This window comes from Mesoplodon bidens (assembly GCF_964165515.1).
Source record: "Mesoplodon bidens genome assembly, chromosome: 8".
Lineage (NCBI taxonomy): Eukaryota > Metazoa > Chordata > Mammalia > Artiodactyla > Ziphiidae > Mesoplodon > Mesoplodon bidens.
Window position 1 is genome coordinate 70,113,557 of NC_138165.1, and position 18,461 is coordinate 70,132,017.

Below are 18,461 nucleotides of genomic sequence, written 5' to 3' on the forward strand. Positions count from 1 at the left end.
GTTTTGTTTTAATCTACTCTACTCTTTGCAACCCTTCTTTGAATAAGAAGTATTTTTGGTGCTGACAAGTAGTTGTAGTTTGTTTTCTATCTGAATTGTCAGGTTGGGGATCATCTAGATATAAGAGGTCTGAATTAGTCCAATTTTAGGATCTTATGTTAGACTACTTGTAGTTCTAAGAGGACTGCTTTGAAAGTCTAGTAAAAATTGTCTTGATTTTTAGAAGTTGGTACTAGAATTAGGATCCCCATAAAAATAGGATCCAGTACTTTTACGAAAGATAGTAAAGTGCATGCTTCAGGATTATGTCTTCTTTGCTTTGAGTTGGGTTCACACACTTGTTTAAAAAGCCCAGAGTTGGTTCAACACCCTGTCTGTAGCCGGACAGAGTCTCTAAATCTGAGACGGTTCCAGATGTTGACGTGGTCCTTGCGGGAAGGCTGTTCCATTGGAGATGGAGGAGGATCAGGTAAGAATAGATAGAGGGAATGTTGGCCCAGTGGGGTAACACGCAGGGTCAGAGACTGTTTGCTTTGATTCCTCACTCTTGGCCAAGTGCAGTGCAGGCTGGGCCCAGCTGCAGGACGTGCTCCAGCAGTCTCTGTGGGGTCAGTGGTGGGAAATGCTGGTTGTGACATTCCTAAGCGCCGCTCTTCTGTATTCTTTCTGTCCTTTGTCAGAGCTTCTTCTGGCCTCCCCTCCCCCGTCCACAGCCAGATGGGATGGTGGCAGGATTTCTTGTGAACTTGGTATGCAGGAGACCCAGCCAGACGTGATTCTGTTTTTAGGGTGACTGGTCAGGACTGTGGTTCCGTTCAGGAACAGGAAAGCTGCAATTTAAGCAAGAACAAGGCCCAGGGCAAATTTGGAAACTAAAGAACCAAGGTGTCCATTCTCTGACAGGAAGTATTTTTGGTACTAACAAGTAGATTTAGTTTGTTTTCTATCTGAATTGTCAGGTGGGGATCATCCAGATATAGAGGTCTGAATTAGTCCAATTTTAGGATCTTAAGTTAAACTACTTGTAGATGTAAGAGTGACTGCTTTGAAAGTCTAGTAAAAATTGTCTTAGTTTTTAGAAGTTGGTAGTAGAATTAGGGTCTCCGTAAGGATGGGATCCAATACTCTTATGAAAAATATTCAAATGTAAGTACAATATATTTGGTTTAAAATATTGGAAAGTAAATGGAAATAATACTAGTTAACATTTATTTGACTAATAATAGAAAAGGAAGGTGCTTATATTGATATCCTCGGATAAAAGGTAGAGAGTAGACCAAGGGTCCCTGCTTTGTTTCTCTTATCTGCCTTAACTCAGGGACAGGCAGGAAAGAGTTCCTTGGTCGGGGCTGGAGGTGGTCTTCAGGCTCTCTGTCTTTTCCTACTTAGAATTTTATATGAAACGCTCAGAGGACAACTAGTACTGCTAGGAATAGCCCTTCTGAGCTGAAGATTCAGTAAGTTTTGTGACCCTTTAGAGGTTCTTTTAGAATAAACACTTAGTTATATTGTGGAAACACAGGGAAAAATAATTTGGATACTGTCTGAAACAGCCAATGAGATTATAAGTAAAATATGTAAATTTTTTATGCACCCAAGTCAGCCACAAGATTATATTTAACGGTGCTGGCTGAGCACCATAAATGGGGTAAACATAAAAAAAAATACTAGTTAACATTTATATATTTATTTGAAGTGTCAAAACCACTTTTCATTTGTATACATGAAAATTCCTACCTTTTGGGGATAACGTTATTCCTGATAATTTAGTGTAAATGGTGTATTAGTTTTCTCTTGCCACAGAATAGATTGCCCCAAACTTAGTGACTTAAAATAACCTACATGTATTATCTGACTCTTTCTATGGGGCAGGCATTCGGGCATGGCTTAGCTGGGTCCTCTGTTTCGGGTCTCACCAGGCTGTCATCAAGGTGTCAGCCAGGACTGCAGTCTTGTTAGGGGCTCGGCCCTTTTCCAAGCTCACAGGGCTGTTGGCAGAGAGCAGGGCTGGGGTTCATATGTCCAGCTTAGTGTTATTCCTACCCAGATGTTCTCTAAATTTTTTTCTTTTTAAAATTTCCTTTAAACAGTCTTAAAAAAATTACACAAGTAACAAATGCTTTTGGAGGAAAAAAATGAGATAGCATAGGGATACATAACATAAAAATGTAATTTTCTTATCTCAGCCTTAAAAAAATTACACAAGTAACAAATGCTTTTGGGAAAAAAACATAACATAAAAATGTAATTTTCTTATCTCAGTACCCCAGTCCCATTTCCAGAAGTAATGGTAGTTGGGTGGGTCATCTTCCAGATTATGTAAGTTTGATTAAAAATTAAAATTTTTTGGTTTTATAGTTGGAAGTAGAAGGTTCTCCTTCATCTAGGTGGATGGGCCTCTACTCAGAGAACCCAGGCCCAGCAAATTTGAGTGAAACAAGAACCTTCTTTAATGCCACCTCCCCTCCCACCTTGACCAAGTAGGGGAAGGAAGACGGACTTCTGAGCTGGTGAAATGAAATGCCTAGACTTGACTGTGTATGAGGGGTTCACCAAATGCAGACTCAGCCTGTGCGGCTCGTTGAAAAGGTAGACAATTAAGGAAACATGGAGAACAAATTGTGTGTGTTTTCAAGAGTGTAGCTTTGGTTTTTGGAATGGAGTCACAGCATTAGGGGGCTAGATAGAGCTGGGGAACAATAGCAGATCATGAGGCTGTTGTGTCTAGTTTCGGAGCACAGTCTGTCTCTTGGACAGTTTTGTAATACTTTTCAAAACAATCATTTTTGGTAAAAGCTTGCCAGTTTCAACCTGTCCAAGCTCCCTTAAAACCTTTGGTGATTGGAAAAATTCTTCCTCTTAGAACTTGCAAAATGGCATGAGTTTATCTGTTATCTGCCAAGCTTAGGGAGTTCATGCAGGCACTGTATAGTACTTGATATATTTGAATAATATTTGTAATATATTAATTTAAATGTTCTGATTGAAGCCATACTTGAAGTTCGATTTGGAGGAAATTAAGGCCCAACTTCAGGTCTGCAGAGGTGTCATCTTTTGGTGGCAGTGTGGTGGGTACTAGGAAGGAAAGACCTGAGCTCCAGTCCTGGCTCCGTTACTTACCATCTGTGAGACCTGGAACAAGTACTTTAACTCCTAGGAGAGTGTTTTTTTATTGGTAAAATGATAAACAGTGACAGTTAACATGTATTAAGTCCTTATTGGTACAATATGCTATTCTAAGCACTTTACATATACTTGTTTATTTAAGTTTTACTAGAGTCCAATGCACTGAAGGTTTTCAAATTATCTTCATTTTACATATGAGGAAACTGAGGCTCAGAAAGGCTAAGTAACCTGTCTGAGGTCACACAGCGAGTAGGTGATGGAGCTGGGATTCATATCCAGGAAGTCTGGCTCTGTAGCTCATGCTCTTAATAATGGTCCTGCTAAGTTTACGCAGTTACCATGTGCATCAGTGATACCACTAATAGGGGAGCATTCTCAGCCTACAAAGTGCTGTTCAACATAACTGAGTATGATATTGAGTGTATAGGTTTTGGAGCAAGGCAGCCTCAACAACCCAGACAAATAATTGAAGTGATAATCTGTATTCCTGCCACACCATGTGTTGAGTTAGCATTCAACAGTGCAGCGACGTGAACTAGTGTGACAGGGAACAAGTGCATTCAGTTCCAAAGTCCTAGGTGCTCTCTAGTGAAAGAAAAGTGATAGCAACCGTTAGGATGGTGTGTTCCTCTCTGGAAGGGGGGAGACGATCTTGGGAGGAGATGGATTTTCATCCTGTTCACTGGATGGCAGGCGATTGATAACTGCACAAGGTCGTTTACCTTTAAGAGCACATAGTAGAGGGACTTCCTCCCTGGTGGTCCAGTGGTTAAGATTCCACGCTTCCACTGCAGGGGGCACAGGTTTGATCCGTAGTTGGGGGACTAAAAACCTGCATGCTGCAGGGCACAGCCAGGAGAAAAAAAAAAAAAAGCACAGAGTAGAGGAGGAAGAAGCAATTCACCACAAGAGCCATGTGGCTAATTCATGCGGTGGATTCACCCCTCCCCTCTACACACACATTTCTTTCTGCTCTTGCATCTATAGTACAGATAAGTATTAATGATAATCCTAATTTCTGAAGAGAGGCTGTTTTGTGCATCCAGCTCTCTTGTGGCATATTGGGCAAGGCCTGGGCCTTTGGCAGACAGACCAAGGTTGTACCTTGGTCACTCACAACAACTGTGACCATTGAAGTAATTGAGGGTCAGTTCCCTTATCTGTAAAATAGGTATCATGATGCTTATCTTGTTGAGTTGTTTTGGAGATTAAGGGGCATTTTAGCCCGGTCCTTGACATATAGTTGGAATGGAGTACCTGACCACATGACCATCTGAAAAACTTGGAAACCCAGCATGACTTTTCTTCAAGATTTCAGACCCTGAGCTTTTCTTCCTTTCTTTTTTTTATAATGAATATGTTGAAATCCTAACTCTTAATTAATTAATTTATTTTTGCTGTGTTGGGTCTTCATTTCTATGTGAGGGCTTTCTCTAGTTGCGGCAAGCAGGGGCCACTCTTCATCGCGGTGCGCGGGCCTCTCACTGTCGCGGCCTGTCTTGTGGCGGAGCACAGGCTCCAGACATGCAGGCTCAGTAGTTGTGGCTCACGGGCCCAGTTGCTCCGCGGCATGTGGGATCCTCCCAGACCAGGGCTCGAACCCGTGTCCCCTGCATTAGCAGGCAGATTCTCAACCACTGCACCACCAGGGAAGCCCCCTGAGCTTTTCTTATAACTAGAATTTTCTCTCTCTCCCCTTCCCTGACTCTCTCATTGCCTCTCCCCTCCCTCCCTTTTCCCCTACCCCCTCCTACTTTGGTATTCATTACACAGATTTCATTTTTGTTGGATTACTACTTTCAATTAGCCACATAATATTATTTTCAAGACGTGTAGCTGGTAGCATACCTGTAACACAGGACCACTCTGTACCCTTAGTTAAGAGACTCTTATGAGGTCTAGAGAATGATACATATTTGGAAAATACTTGTTCCTTACAGAGCAACGAAGATAAGGTAGTATTGTGTTATCCTGCTCTGAAATAAAGGCTGCCCGGAGTGATATTTTTAGCCGGTATTTCGGCGTGGCATAGAAATCATATATAGTTCTTTAATTCATAGTCTGAAATGACTAGCAGCACAGGAACAAAGGATTATAATATGATGGTAGTTAAGGCATGTCTCAGACTAGACTGACAGGGACCATGCCTGACAAGCTTGCCTGATCTAAGGCCAGTGATTTAGCACAGCATAGATAAAAAGATGAATAGGGCTTGAATCTCTCCTCAAACTTTGAGTTGAGAAATACTGAAAACAATAAAATATCAGCAGAAGCAGATGCCAGCAGTCATGATGTGGTGAGGCCATGATGGACCATGTGTAGGCAGAGACTGTGAATAAGAATCTTTGCAACAGGCCAGCTTTGGAGTAGAAAGTGAGAAGACCAGTCAGTAGCAGGCCCAGAGGAAGCAGAAATGTGAGCAGGGGATGAGCACATTGATAGTGGGACTGGAAAGGAAGTCTTCACAAACTTGTGTTGCTTTGTTCCATAATGTGGCCTCACAGCCATCCATACTCACTTTTGGGTCCCAGCTTTTCTTGTAGCTCGGTAATGGGTTCCTCGGCGGGGGGGGAGTGGTTCCTGGGTATGTGATTATCACAGTAAAACCTTCAGTACTTGATGTAACTTGAGGGCATCTCTGTGCCCAGCAGCTGACAGAGCCTGACAAATCATACTTCTCTATTCTTGCACCACAGACCTTGGTGTAGAGCTTTGACGTGAAACTGCCCCTGCCACTACTTGTGAGACCTTGGGCAAGTCTTTAAAACCTTCTAATGCCTTTAATTTCTTCCTCTGTGAAAGTTAGGCTGTCATTATTGGTTATATGTATCACAAATCTGTTCTTGATGGGGGTGTGACGTGTATGTCTGAGTTCCAGTGTTTTAGATTTAAGACCCGGATAGAAGCCTAAATCAGTTATTGACCTTATGTTTGTAATTTTTCACTTAGGCAGTTTTTCGCAATTTTGAACTGTGTCTGGAAAACCAACCAGAGCGTATGATAGACCAAACTGTGTCTTTAAAAAAACAATTAAGACAAAAGCCCTCTTCAGGGAAATTTGGGAAATCTTACAGATGTCTAAATTAAAAATGCTGCGACACATAATGTCTTGATGTCTTGTGATCAGATTCCCAGGATCCGAGACCCAAGAAGAGGGTAAATTCCTCTGTGTGAAGTGAATAGCATGTTGTCATTTCTGAAGATTCCACCAGCTTGTCTTGTATAGCCATTTTCTCAGTATCCCAGGCTTTTCCTACTAGCTTCATTAAGACCATACGTACCTCATGTGCCCCTCTGATAACTCATCCATTCCCTGTATACAAAAAGCATTTGGTAAGATTTCAGCATCATAGGACTCCTCCATGAATTTAGTTGAGATACTAATGTGTATTGTAGGCTTTTGAGTCCCGATTTGGCTATTTACTGTGCCCAAAAATTCCAGTAGAGCCAAACTCGCAGTGGGTAATATTTATGAGATGCTCGCTATATGTGTCAGGTGGTTCGTGCTTTAACACACAATCTCATTTAATCCTCAGAGTAGACAGGAGGAACCAGTATTGTCCTCCTTGTCCAGATGATGAAACTGGGATTTGAAGAGGTTCAGTAATGTGCCCAGGTTCACACAAAACTGAAAAACTTTGCCAGATAACTTGGAGCTAAGGTTTACACAATATTTCAAATACATTTGAAGCCTTGTCATACTGTATGACATAGAATCTGAGCAAAGAGCTCAAAAACACTTAAGTCAGGATGACTTGGGTTCAAATTCAGTCAGTTTCATCATCTAACCCCCTCACCCCACACACTGACTTTTACTTCAAAACTGCTCTCAGACTGAAGCTCAGACTCCTCACTCTGACATTTGAGGCTGTCTGAAATTTGATTCCAGTCTTACTTTCTAAGCTGTTACTCACAGGAGGTCTTTGCCTGAGGCAAGCTGTTTCATCCCCTGTGTCTGAAATGTGGTTGGGTGGGCCTTTAGGCTGCTATCCATGTTTTAATCCATGTTATAGCCGGTGTAGAATTTCCTTTTTTTTTTAAGGCTGAATAATATTCCATTGTATCTGTACACCATACTTTGTTTACCCATTCATCCGTCAGTGGGCACTTGGGTTACTTCTACCTTTTGGCAGTTGTGAACAATACTACGGTTGAACCTGGGTGTACAGATATACATTTTGAAGAATACATTTCTTAAAAATAATACATTTTGAAGAATACAACTATCCTAGCAAAATTTTTTTAAAAAGGGCAGGGTTCAACTATGACCTAAAACCCAGAATCTCATATGCTGCTCTTCGGTGGAATGTTACTTTATCCGAATCTTGCCCATCCTTTTAGACCTGCCCAAATCCTGTGACTTCTCTGGAGCATTCTTGGACCTCTGCAGTTGACAGTGACCTTTCCTTCGTTTAAACCCAAAGCACTCCTTTAGGCAGTAAGAAAAGAAAGACTAATGCACTCATTTAGCTAAGAATCACTTAAATCCTGTTGCATCTGTTTTTGTGCCTACAGTGGTTAACCCTTACATTTTATGTTTTATGATATAAAAGTCTCACCTCCTAAGCTCTATTATAATCTCCCAGGGGCACAGGCCACAGGAGTGTCCTGTATTTTCACTCTGCCTAAGATGATGTTTTGCATAAAGAAGGCTCTTGATAAATTTGTTGCTTGCTTGTTAAATGGTTGTAGCCTGAATTCAGTCAAGGAAATCAATGCGGTTGTGCAGCCACGTGAAGGGTTATTTTTACCTGAGTCCTGATCCATCCTGGATTTGAACTATTACTACTTTAGAGGTGAAAGAAACATGGCTTGGAGACTGGGACTTGGAGAACTCCAACATATTCTTGAATATTTTTTGATGACATTTTAGACTAAATACTTAGCGTTAAGTAAGGTATTTAAATAAACATTACCTGTTGCATTGCCACCTACCTTCCTGATTCATTTCTCTGAAGTTAAAGGATGATTGTGACACAACGTCTTGCATTTCTTCAAGAGGTAGGCCCAACTTTATGGACTGGGATAAACATTGAAAAAAAAATTCTTTTCCGTTGAGATAAAAAAATTTCCCTGTAACTAGAAGATCTTTTCTCCCCCTTTCTTTTTTCGTTTATTCCTGGTGGTGTAAGGATTTCAGCATTCTGCAGATAGTCAAAAGGGAGGCTTCTGCCCAACAGAGTAGCTCTCTAGTATACAAAGGCGAAGACGCCCGTGTAAGGCGTTGTACAACGCAAGTTGCTGTGATGAGGTGTTCTTGGCCACTTTTTGCCAAAGCTTTCCAGGCCTGACAGCATGGCTTGTAGCTCTAATGAAAAGAGAACAGATTCTTGGCTTCTCGTCCTGATTCCACTTCTGTTAGATAATGTGGTCATACCACTTAACTCCTTTGTGCTCCATTCTTATGGACCTTGAAATGGAGACTTCATTTCTGTCTCATGGGGATTTAGGAAGAGTTTAGTAAAAAGGTGCTTCAGTGTATATTATATATCAGAACTTTAATAACTCTGGGGATGAGTTTTTAAGAAACTGCAGTGACTATTTGTAAACAAATCTCCAAAAGACATTCTGAAGAAAATAAGAAGCTGGTAGATAGGCAGGTGGGATGCCTAGTTAGAGTCTCAACAGAGCAGGGGCTTTAAAAATATTTTGGAAGAATCTGATATTTGGAGAGAAGCCTCCAAGTACTCATCATGGTGAAAAGAAGTCATTATAGGATTTCCTCATGTGTATTTTATGGTTTAGTTGTAATTTTATTTTCAATTTCGTTGAAATATAAACTTTCAAGGTTAGGGCTTCTTAAGATCTTAATGTTGCCCTAGGAAGAACTATGATATGAAAGATGTGAAAATCTTGTGACTTTTCTGTTGTGTACTGTTTCGTTTACCTGGCATTGTGGAGGAATGTGTGTACAGTACTGCATAATGGAGATGCACAAAATATTAAAACTGTGCTTCACTATTTAACTTGAAAAAAGTGTTTCTGGTTGGATATCTTTCCAAAATGTATTTATTGCATATGTCCTTGTCATTGAAAACAGAATACTGTCTCTCTCATTTTGGCCCTTGATTGTTAGGCTGTGTTCTGACTCAGTGCTGTAATAAGGCACTCAGGGCCCACTGAGCTGAGCTGTTGGCTTTTATTCTGAACAACTCTTCATTTTTATACTTTTAGAATTATTTTGATCACTTCTTACTCCTTTCTTTCCTTCTCTGTCTCTCTTTTTTATCCTTTTTCTGTCTCTTTTTCCATTAGTGGCCGTTGTTTCTTTGCTTAGGGTGGGAGCTTTTAACCTGGTATATCAACTGTATGCAAACTTTTATGTGCATATTATATGTGTGTTTTTTGGGGGGAGAAGGTTCGTAGCTTTCATTGGCCTCTCAAAGCCATCAACAACTAGAAAAAGATTAAGAAGTGCTCTGTGGCAGTATTTTTTAAAACGCAAGCTTCAGCATTAAGTGATGAAAACCATTGAGTGGGTTAGGACCAGCAGTTTTAAAACATTTTGTAATGAATAGAATTGAACAAAGGATATCAGTACATTGCACGTGATAAGGATATTTATGATTTTGTGAAACTTATTTCATACATATGTGTACCCATATGTGTATGTAAATATACACTCAAACACACATACTTGGTTGTGATGCAAATTTTATTTTTTACAGTGAGTCATAGTCAAACATTTGAAACATACTGCCATGAGAAGGCCCCAATTTACAGATGTGCCGCTGTTTCTCTGTAGTGTGCTGAGATGCCATATGCCAAGTTTATTATAAATGTGGCTGAAATGAAAGGGTAGCTAGAAGAATTTTCTTTTGTTTTTGAAATGTTCACAGAATTAATTACATAGGACAATTTAAAGGGGAAGGTAAAATAGAAGATAGGCCAACAGCGACACTAGCATGGTTGCTGCATTTGAAAATAAAACCTGGTCCTGTGAGCCCTGAGGGTGAAGGCCACAAGCAGTGGTTTTTAACTCTGGTTACACGTTTCTTTTTCTGGGGAGACTGTACGAGATGCAGATGCCTGGCCCTTCTCCCAACCATTGAAATAGAATCTCTGAGGATGGGGTTCTGGACGAACTTTCTTATAGAATGAAATGCGTGATCCTTGGGTTATATATCAGAGGAAAGGGACCTTTCCTCTGGCTTCTGGATTGTGGTCTGGAGAGTGGCGGTTGCTGGATGACCATCCTCCAAAAAAGACTTCAGTTTTCACTGTAATCACAGTAGGAGCACTCGAGTATTATTTGGTTATTCACAAGGCATCTGTTCTGGAGTTCTAGAGATATCTGAAATATGAAGACAGGGATTGTTTTGACTTAGGAGTGTTTGTACATTATTGGTTTAATGTCTGCGCTTGAGAAGTGAAAGATAAACTTGTTAATTGACTATGCCATTTGTAGAAAGGTGGAGCCTTTCCTTTCCCTCTTCCCTTTTCCTTTTCTCTTCTTCTTGTCCCCTCCCTCCCCTCCCCTCCCCTTTCCCCTCCTAGATGTCAGAGGCTGGTTCCTCAGGGTGGTGAGAGTGGAGGTGGCCTTCTGTTGTCAGGGTGGTGTGCACGCTTCAGGACTTGGGGTGCTGGGGGCCTGGAGCATGGAGGTTGTGAACTAGGATGGCCGGGATGGCTAGGAGGTTGTTTCCACTGAGGAAATAAGTACATTGATCTCATCCATCCATCCATCCACCGAGGGTCATGAGAGCCAGACTTGTCTCTGTTGGAGAAGGTAGATAGAACCTAATTGGTGAGTAGTCTTTGCCGTTATGAGAAAGGAGTCCTTTCTGGTGTGATCAGCCTAATAGAAGAGCAGGCTCCGGATTCCAGTAGGAGTTGCTCTGTGAGCCATTTGGGACATAGGGACCGGGTGGAATGTGAGCTCAGCCCAGAAGTGGTCTGGTGGGAATGAGCTAAGCTGCTGGAGGCCTTTTGTGGGCTCTCTCACTGGCACCATCCGAGTCCGCAGTAGCTCGTTGGTGCTGGACCCAGTACATACCTACCTCTTATTTCCAGTCGAGTGAGTGGCTGGAATTCTAGAGGGCCAGTGGCGGATCCTCTTTGCTGCTCCCTTTTGTAAAGGTTTACAGTGCTTTGCTTTCTTTTGTTTTTTGGTTTTTTTTCTCCTTGGTATATTCAGAATAAAAAGGACACGTGATGCTCAGCTCTTTTATGCACATACTTAAGTTTAAGAAACTGTGTCTTACCTCCAACTTCTTTATTCCAGTGGTTACTTAATGATTTAGTTGAGGATCTTTTTTAGAGCATGATGCAATAAGAAAATACTGACTTTAAATTGTATACAGTTTCTTGTTAAAAAAATAATGAAGTACGGTCAGCCCTTGGTCTATGGGTTCCTCACCCACAGATCCAATCAACCACAAATCAAAAATATTCATGGTAAATATTCCAGAGAGTTCCAGAAAGCAAAACTTGAATTTGCCATGAGCCAACAATTATTTACATAGCATTTACATTGTATAAGGTATTATAAGTAGTCTAGAGATGATTTAGAGTACACGGGAGGGAGGATGTGTGTAGATTACATGCAAATACTATGCTGTTTTATAGAAGGCATCCTTGGTTGAGCATCCTTGGACTTTGGTCCATCTCTGCAGGTGCTCTTGGAACCAATCCCCCAGGGATACTGAGGGACAAATGTATATCATTTATAAGCCCAAATGTTAATTGATGTAAAAATGAACTGTCTGGTCACTATTGTTCTGCTCCCTGGAAAGAAGGCTTAATTTGTTATTGCAGTTACTTGAATGTAGAGTAGATAGCTGCCTAAAACTGGAATAGGATTGTAAACTCCACCCAGCCTATCAGCTGCTTCCAGGAGTATCTTTTTTTTATAAAGAAGATGTTGGGGGTAGGAGTTTATTAATTAATTAATTTATTTTTGCTGTGTTGGGTCTTTGTTTCCGTGCAAGGGCTTTCTCTAGTTGCGGCGAGCGGGGGCCACTCTTCATCGCGGTGCGCGGGCCTCTCACTTATCACGGCCTCTCTTGTTGCGGAGCACAGGCTCCAGATGCGCAGGCTCAGTAGCTGTGGCTCATGGGCCTAGTTGCTCCGCGGCATGTGGGATCCTCCCAGACCAGGGCTCGAACCCGTGTCCCCTGCATTAGCAGGCAGATTCTCAACCACTGTGCCACCAGGGAAGCCCCAGGAGTATCTTCTGTGTCTCAGAGAAAGGAGGCTTGTGACTATGAACATTTGAGTTATTCTGCTGGCAGATGTGGGACTATTTAAATCTTTGATTAATGCACATAGAACCTTCAAGGAAGAAACCCATAAACAGCAAGGGCATGTATCACAGTACAGGACAAACCTACTAGGAGTTCAAGATTAGAGGATGCATATCTGACACACAAAGTGGAATGGAGAGGGAGAGCACAGTTTCCTTTACTGTTGGCTTATTCAGATTGATAAAGCTTGTCCTGCTTGGCCCTTTTTCTTACTTGTTGAGCCGTGTTGGTGTATCAGTAAGGTAATTGTCGCTGTGTAACCCCCACCCCCAGTTAACTGCATAAAACAGTGACCATCTATTTGCACACAATTCTCTGGGATAGCACTATAGGCTGAGTTCAGGTTGGTATGACTTCGGCTGGTCCCACCTGGGATCGTGAATGTGGCTTTAGGCATTTGGTGGCCTAACAGGGGCTGGATGGTTTAGAATGGCCTCACTCATGTGTCTGATGGTTGTCAGGCTGTGTAGTTCAGGCCCTTGTCTTTCTGTGTGACCTCTCCAACAGTCTAGCTCAAGTTCATTTGCATCATGGCTTCTAGCGTCAGTCATAAGGGTGGGGGAGGGGCAACATCCTAATACATGAATTCTCAAGCCTCTGCTGTATCTCATCTGATAATGTCCCTTTGGTCAAATCAGTCACATAGACAAGTCCAGATTGACGGGGTGGAGGATAAACTCTGTCTCTTGATAGAAGGAGTGGCAGAGTCACATTTCAAAGGTTTTGCATAAAGGGGTGGTAGGAATTGTTCCAGCCATCTTTGCAAACAGTCTACCACAGTCGGACAGGGAACCCGAGGCGGGAAGGATATAGTTGAAGGGTTTGTTCGGTGGTTACACGTGGCATATAGGTTTAATAAAATATTAGGCACTGTATGGCAGTGTACTCGGTATTATATTTCAACAGAAGAATAGTTGTGTGAAAGTGGTTTGTACCATCCATGTTCTTAGTGATGAATGGATTCTGTGCATATTAGTCATTCAGTTAAATATTTATGGGACATTATTCATGGGCCAGCCCTGTTCTAGGTGATAGGAAAACAGCTGGGGGGAAAAGCACACACAATTCAGTATGTATAAAAGTCACAAGTGGGCTTCCCTGGTGGCACAGTGGTTGAGAGTCCACCTGCCAATGCAGGGGACACGGGTTCGTGCCCTGGTCCGGGAAGATCCCACGTGCCGCGGAGCGGCTGGGCCCGTGAGCCATGGCCGCTGAGCCTGCGCGTCCGGAGCCTGTGCTCCGCAACGGGAGAGGCCACAACAGTGAGAGGCCCGCGTACCGCAAAAAAAAAAAAAAAAAAAAAAAAGTCACGAGTAACAAAGTGAAATTTAAAACTTAGTGGTGTGGCTTTTGATTTTGGGTTTGAGGCAGCTGAGTTTGTTCTTCATGCAAGAATGCCACACAGGCAGATTTTTATCAAGAATTCAGCCGCCGTGAAATTTGGTTTTAAAGAGCAACTTGGTAACTGGTTTCTCTGCTAACAGCAAATATGTATTTTAATTCTTGTATTCAAGAAACTACCTTAAAAAGGGAGATTCACGTACTTTTCTACTAAAGAAGGCTGATCTTTCAATCAACAGATATTAAAGGAATAAGTCAATTATTGTATTCTCATATCTACCAATCTAAGTAATTCTAGTCTATTAGTTATAAGCTGTTCAGACAGTTATTCAGTCTCTAGCATCTCCCATCTACTTGCCCAGGTGGGTTGGACTGTGAAGAAACCTTTTTGGAAGAGTCTTATCTAAATGGAATAAGTTAAGACACTTGGACTCTGTTGCTTGTCAGGCCAGATTAGTGGGGTCCTTAGTGCTAGGGTGTCAGAAATAGATAACCCTAATTGCATGGGAGCTGAGAGTTTTTCTTTACAGCAGCAGTCTTATGTACTCTTGCTAAGATTGTATTCTTATAGGATGAAAATAGGTATAAAAATGACCTGTTCAGTTTTCCAGGTTGGGGGAAAAAAGTCTTTTATAATTAAAATAATTGTGACCCATGTTTTGAAAAAAAAAATCAGAACATTTCTACTGTTCTCTTTTCTCTTCTGTTTGATCTGACAATCTGCTTGAATCCAGTGGTGACAATACTGGAAAAACGTGTTGCTCTAAAAATGTCACCTTTTGTTGCATGACCCTGGAAAGGCGGGGAAGTGGGAAGTGACTTTTTTCTTTCTTCTTTCCTTTCTTTTTTTCACCTTTTTATTAAAAAAACTTTTTATCACTGACATATGTTTGTTAGCATCCCCCTTCCCCCCGCCCCCACCAGCCATCTTTATAATGTTGAAACTGAAAGGAAAAATGGAGCTGAGCTGAGTTACAGTTAAGTGACTTTTGCTTGTGGCATTGCACTAGTCTTTGTACAAAATGACCTAAACCAACACTGCTCCTGCTGCCGGGAATTTAAGATCGAAATGGAAAGGAAGATAACTGGTGTTCTGGTTTGCAGTGTGAGAGCGTTACCGTCTGTTAAAATAGGAGCGTTAATCCCTCTGAGAGTACATTTAAATTCTACATTAAATTTAAATTCAACATGAAATGTACTGTCTTTCAGCAAGTACATTTAAATTCTGATATTAAAGTCCCCTAGATATAACATGAAATGATTTTGTTTGAATACCCAAGGGATAACTGTGACTCTAATATTGAATTGTATGTGGTCGGAGCCCATTGTAGAGATGGACAGGCTGTGTAAGGACAGGGCCAAAGTCAAGGCCCCATTGGATAGGTATGGGGAGTGGAATGCTGGGTTACTGTAGACTGAAATAGGAGGATAAAGATGAGAGAGGGAAACACCAGTTCTAGTCGGAATCGGGGAAGGCATAGCTCTTGCTCACAATTAGCCGTGGTTGGTGACAGAATTTTTGGCAAGTATGACAGGGCTTTGGAGGACTCTTATCCAGGGTCATGAATTAATCTAGAGATTTATTTTGAAAGGTATTTTCAATGTATAAATCTGTGCTCTCCATTTATCAGCAAAATGAATAAACATTATTGACCATCTGTCTTTAGAAATATTCTTGAAAAGTATAAAATGAATGGTCAGGCAGTAGAACTAGTGTTTTTAAAAGGACGAAACCATGCAACATTAAGACATAAGATGTTAAAATGGGTATATTTTATTATTTCTTTTGCAGACATACATTGGAAGTGTGGTTATATCTGTTAACCCATACCGGTCATTGCCCATTTATTCACCAGAGAAAGTGGAAGATTACAGGAACAGAAATTTTTATGAACTGAGCCCGCACATGTAAGTATGCTATTAAAGCATTAAGTTTCTCTTTCACTCCAGAGCTGTCTAGTTGACAGATGTGTCCAGCTGTTTCCTTTGAGTCTCAGGAAAATGTTTTAGTCATTTTTAAAAATTAGATGAAGGAATGTGGAAGTTAATTGTTATGCCTTATTTTAAACTAAAAAAAAAAAAGGGCAGAATATTTCATTTGGCCTCAGGCTCTTTAAGTTCTGAAATATTTGGGTTCAGTATGTAAAGTGTCTTCTGTTAAAAATTCTGTGTAAGTAGCAGCTGCTGCTAATTATTTTTTTCAAATAAAACAGGAATGTGCATTGTTTGTTATTATAAAGAGCGCAAGCAGCATTTTCATGCTCTTGTTGGGTCAAGAAGGAGCCCAAGTGTTGGGTTGTGTAATAGTTTTTGAGGAAAAAGGATAAGTAATCCCTTCAGTTTATAATCTTCATGGACATTGTTCACCAGATGTGTACATTAAGCCAATGATTTCACCCTCCCTGAAGTTAGTCACTTGTTTGATTTTTCTGAGGTCACTTGTTATTGTAAATAATTCCTGTAAATAATAATCTACAATAATTACACAGTGCTGAGGTTGAGAAACCCTGAACTAAAGTGAAAGAATCTGCAGAGTTTTAGTTGTGTCCTAGCAGAAAAGAGTTTTCTGTGTATGATTGAAGATGGGCTCTATTATTTTTGCTAGAAAATAAATCTAATAATTAAAGAATATACATACCACTGTCCAGATGTTTATTTTAGTTTCTTTTGATAGTGGAGCATACAGTGACATTTTTGGACTGTTTGGAACTAAAGATTTAAATAATTTGTAAAAATGGTTATTAAAAATTAAACACAGTATTTTAAAGATTTAAAGATTTAAATAATTTGTAAAAATTGTTATTAAAAATTAAACACAGTATTTTACCAATCAAGCGGATTCTGATTATTCAGTTTTCTCCTAGAAGTAGGTTTTGTAAGTGAACTTGTTTCATTTTGCCTTAACAAAAATAAAATCTATTGGGATTGACATATATACACTAATATGTATAAAATGGATAACTAATAAGAATCTGCTGTATAAAAAAATAAAATTCTAAAATTCAAAAAAAAATCTGAAATTTGTTTGATAAAGTTATCCCTATAGTTAAAGTCCCTGCAATGAAATACCTTATTTGATGCCTTAATATTTATTTTAAATTCTAGGCCTTGAAGCCATGCCTCTGAAATGCTTAGATCAGCTATGTCAGAATCCCCCAGGAGCTTATGAAAAACCTAGTTTCCTAGGCCTTACCTCTAACAAGCCAGAAATCTACATTTTTCACAAGCTTTCCAGGTGATTCATATGTATGTGCAAGTTTGAGAACATGTTGTCTCAGAGATACATTTACAAATGTTTTCCCTTCCTTAACTGCTTACTACAAATTATGATCTTTTACAATAATAGCATTAATGATAATAGTAACAGTAATGGCTTGTATTTATTGAATACTTACTATGTGCAGGTACTTCTCTACATACTTTCCATATATTATAACTCACTTCATTCTCAAAATAATCCTGTGAGGAAGGTACCATTACAAATGGGGAAATTGTCTCAGAGAAATAAGTCATTTATCAAAGCTCGTGGGTCGGGAGCAGAGGTGTGAAAACAGTCATCTGCTGTGCCTCTCAGCTGGAAATGAGTTCCACCGTTTTCTTCTTATGGCCTCTTACTGTGCAGTTTTATTCTGCTACCTTTGGGTTGCCTGTGTTCCTGCATCCTGGACCCTCCAGGATAACTTAGCTGTGCCTCAGTTTGCTTCCAGAGACCACATGCCATTCTTCCATTTGCAGCTTAAATCTCCACTTTGGGGTTGTTTAGATATATAATAGATGTCCATTCTAGAACATAGAAATTCATGCTGTGGAATACCCACTTTTATCCCTGTTCCTGAAAGATTCCTGTAAGAGGCTGCATAGCACTGCTACCCAAGTTCACCCCTTACCCCCCAAGGGAAAAAAACCACACCCGCAATAAAATAAATTTCCAATGTGCTTAAGATAAAAACAGAATCTTTTTACCATGATCTATAAAACATTGTGCATGGGGTGAAAGGTACAGTCTCATCTAATAAATCTGAATTCCCTAGATTCATATCACAGCTCCCTCCCCACCTCACTTTGTTCTTTCAGTCCTCAGCACACTCCTTCCCACCATGTCATCTTTGCACATTCTGTGCCTTCTGCCTGGAATGCTTTTCCCTCCCTTTTCCCCAAGGCAACTCCTGTTCTTCCTTTAGATCTTAGATTGCATTAGACCTCAAGGAAGAAATGTCCATCCCTCACCCGCTCCTTGCCAAGGTCAGATCTATTGCTCTTGTCACAGTTACAGTTAAACATTTCTTTATGGGATTATTTGATTCATGTCAGCTTCACCTGCCATGCCAGCTTTTGCTCACCATAATATTCTTAGCACCTGAAAGTAAGTGTTCAAAATATATTGAACAGGACTTGGTTTGAGTCCCAGCTTTTCCATTTACAAACCGTGTCATCTTGAGCAAATTACTTGAAAAAACTTCAACTCAGAAATTGAGTAATTTGTTGTGTACAATGGGAAAATAATAATAATAATAATTATTATTTATTTTTGTGTGTGTGTGTGTGTGTGCGGTACGCGGGCCTCTCACTGTTGTGGCCTCTCCGGTTGCGGAGCACAGGCTCCGGACGCGCAGGCTCAGCGGCCATGGCTCACGGGCCCAGCCGCTCCGCGGCATGTGGGATCTTCCCGGACTGGGGCACGAACCCGTGTCCCCTGCATCGGCAGGCGGACTCTCAACCACCGCGCCACCAGGGAAGCCCGGGAAAATA

At 40.8% G+C, this 18,461-nt stretch overlaps 1 protein-coding gene across 4 annotated transcripts in view; it reads left to right on the forward strand.

Moving 5' to 3' along the window:
• The window catches only part of MYO1B (myosin IB), a 184,967-nt gene that overhangs the window by 36,489 nt on the left and 130,017 nt on the right, over window positions 1-18,461 (forward strand). For all 4 annotated transcript variants that reach the window (XM_081242322.1, XM_081242323.1, XM_081242321.1 and 1 more), the window contains exon 3: window positions 15,505-15,620. In XM_081242322.1, coding sequence (XP_081098448.1) covers window positions 15,505-15,620 — 116 coding nt within the window. The remainder of the gene's footprint in view (window positions 1-15,504; window positions 15,621-18,461) is intronic.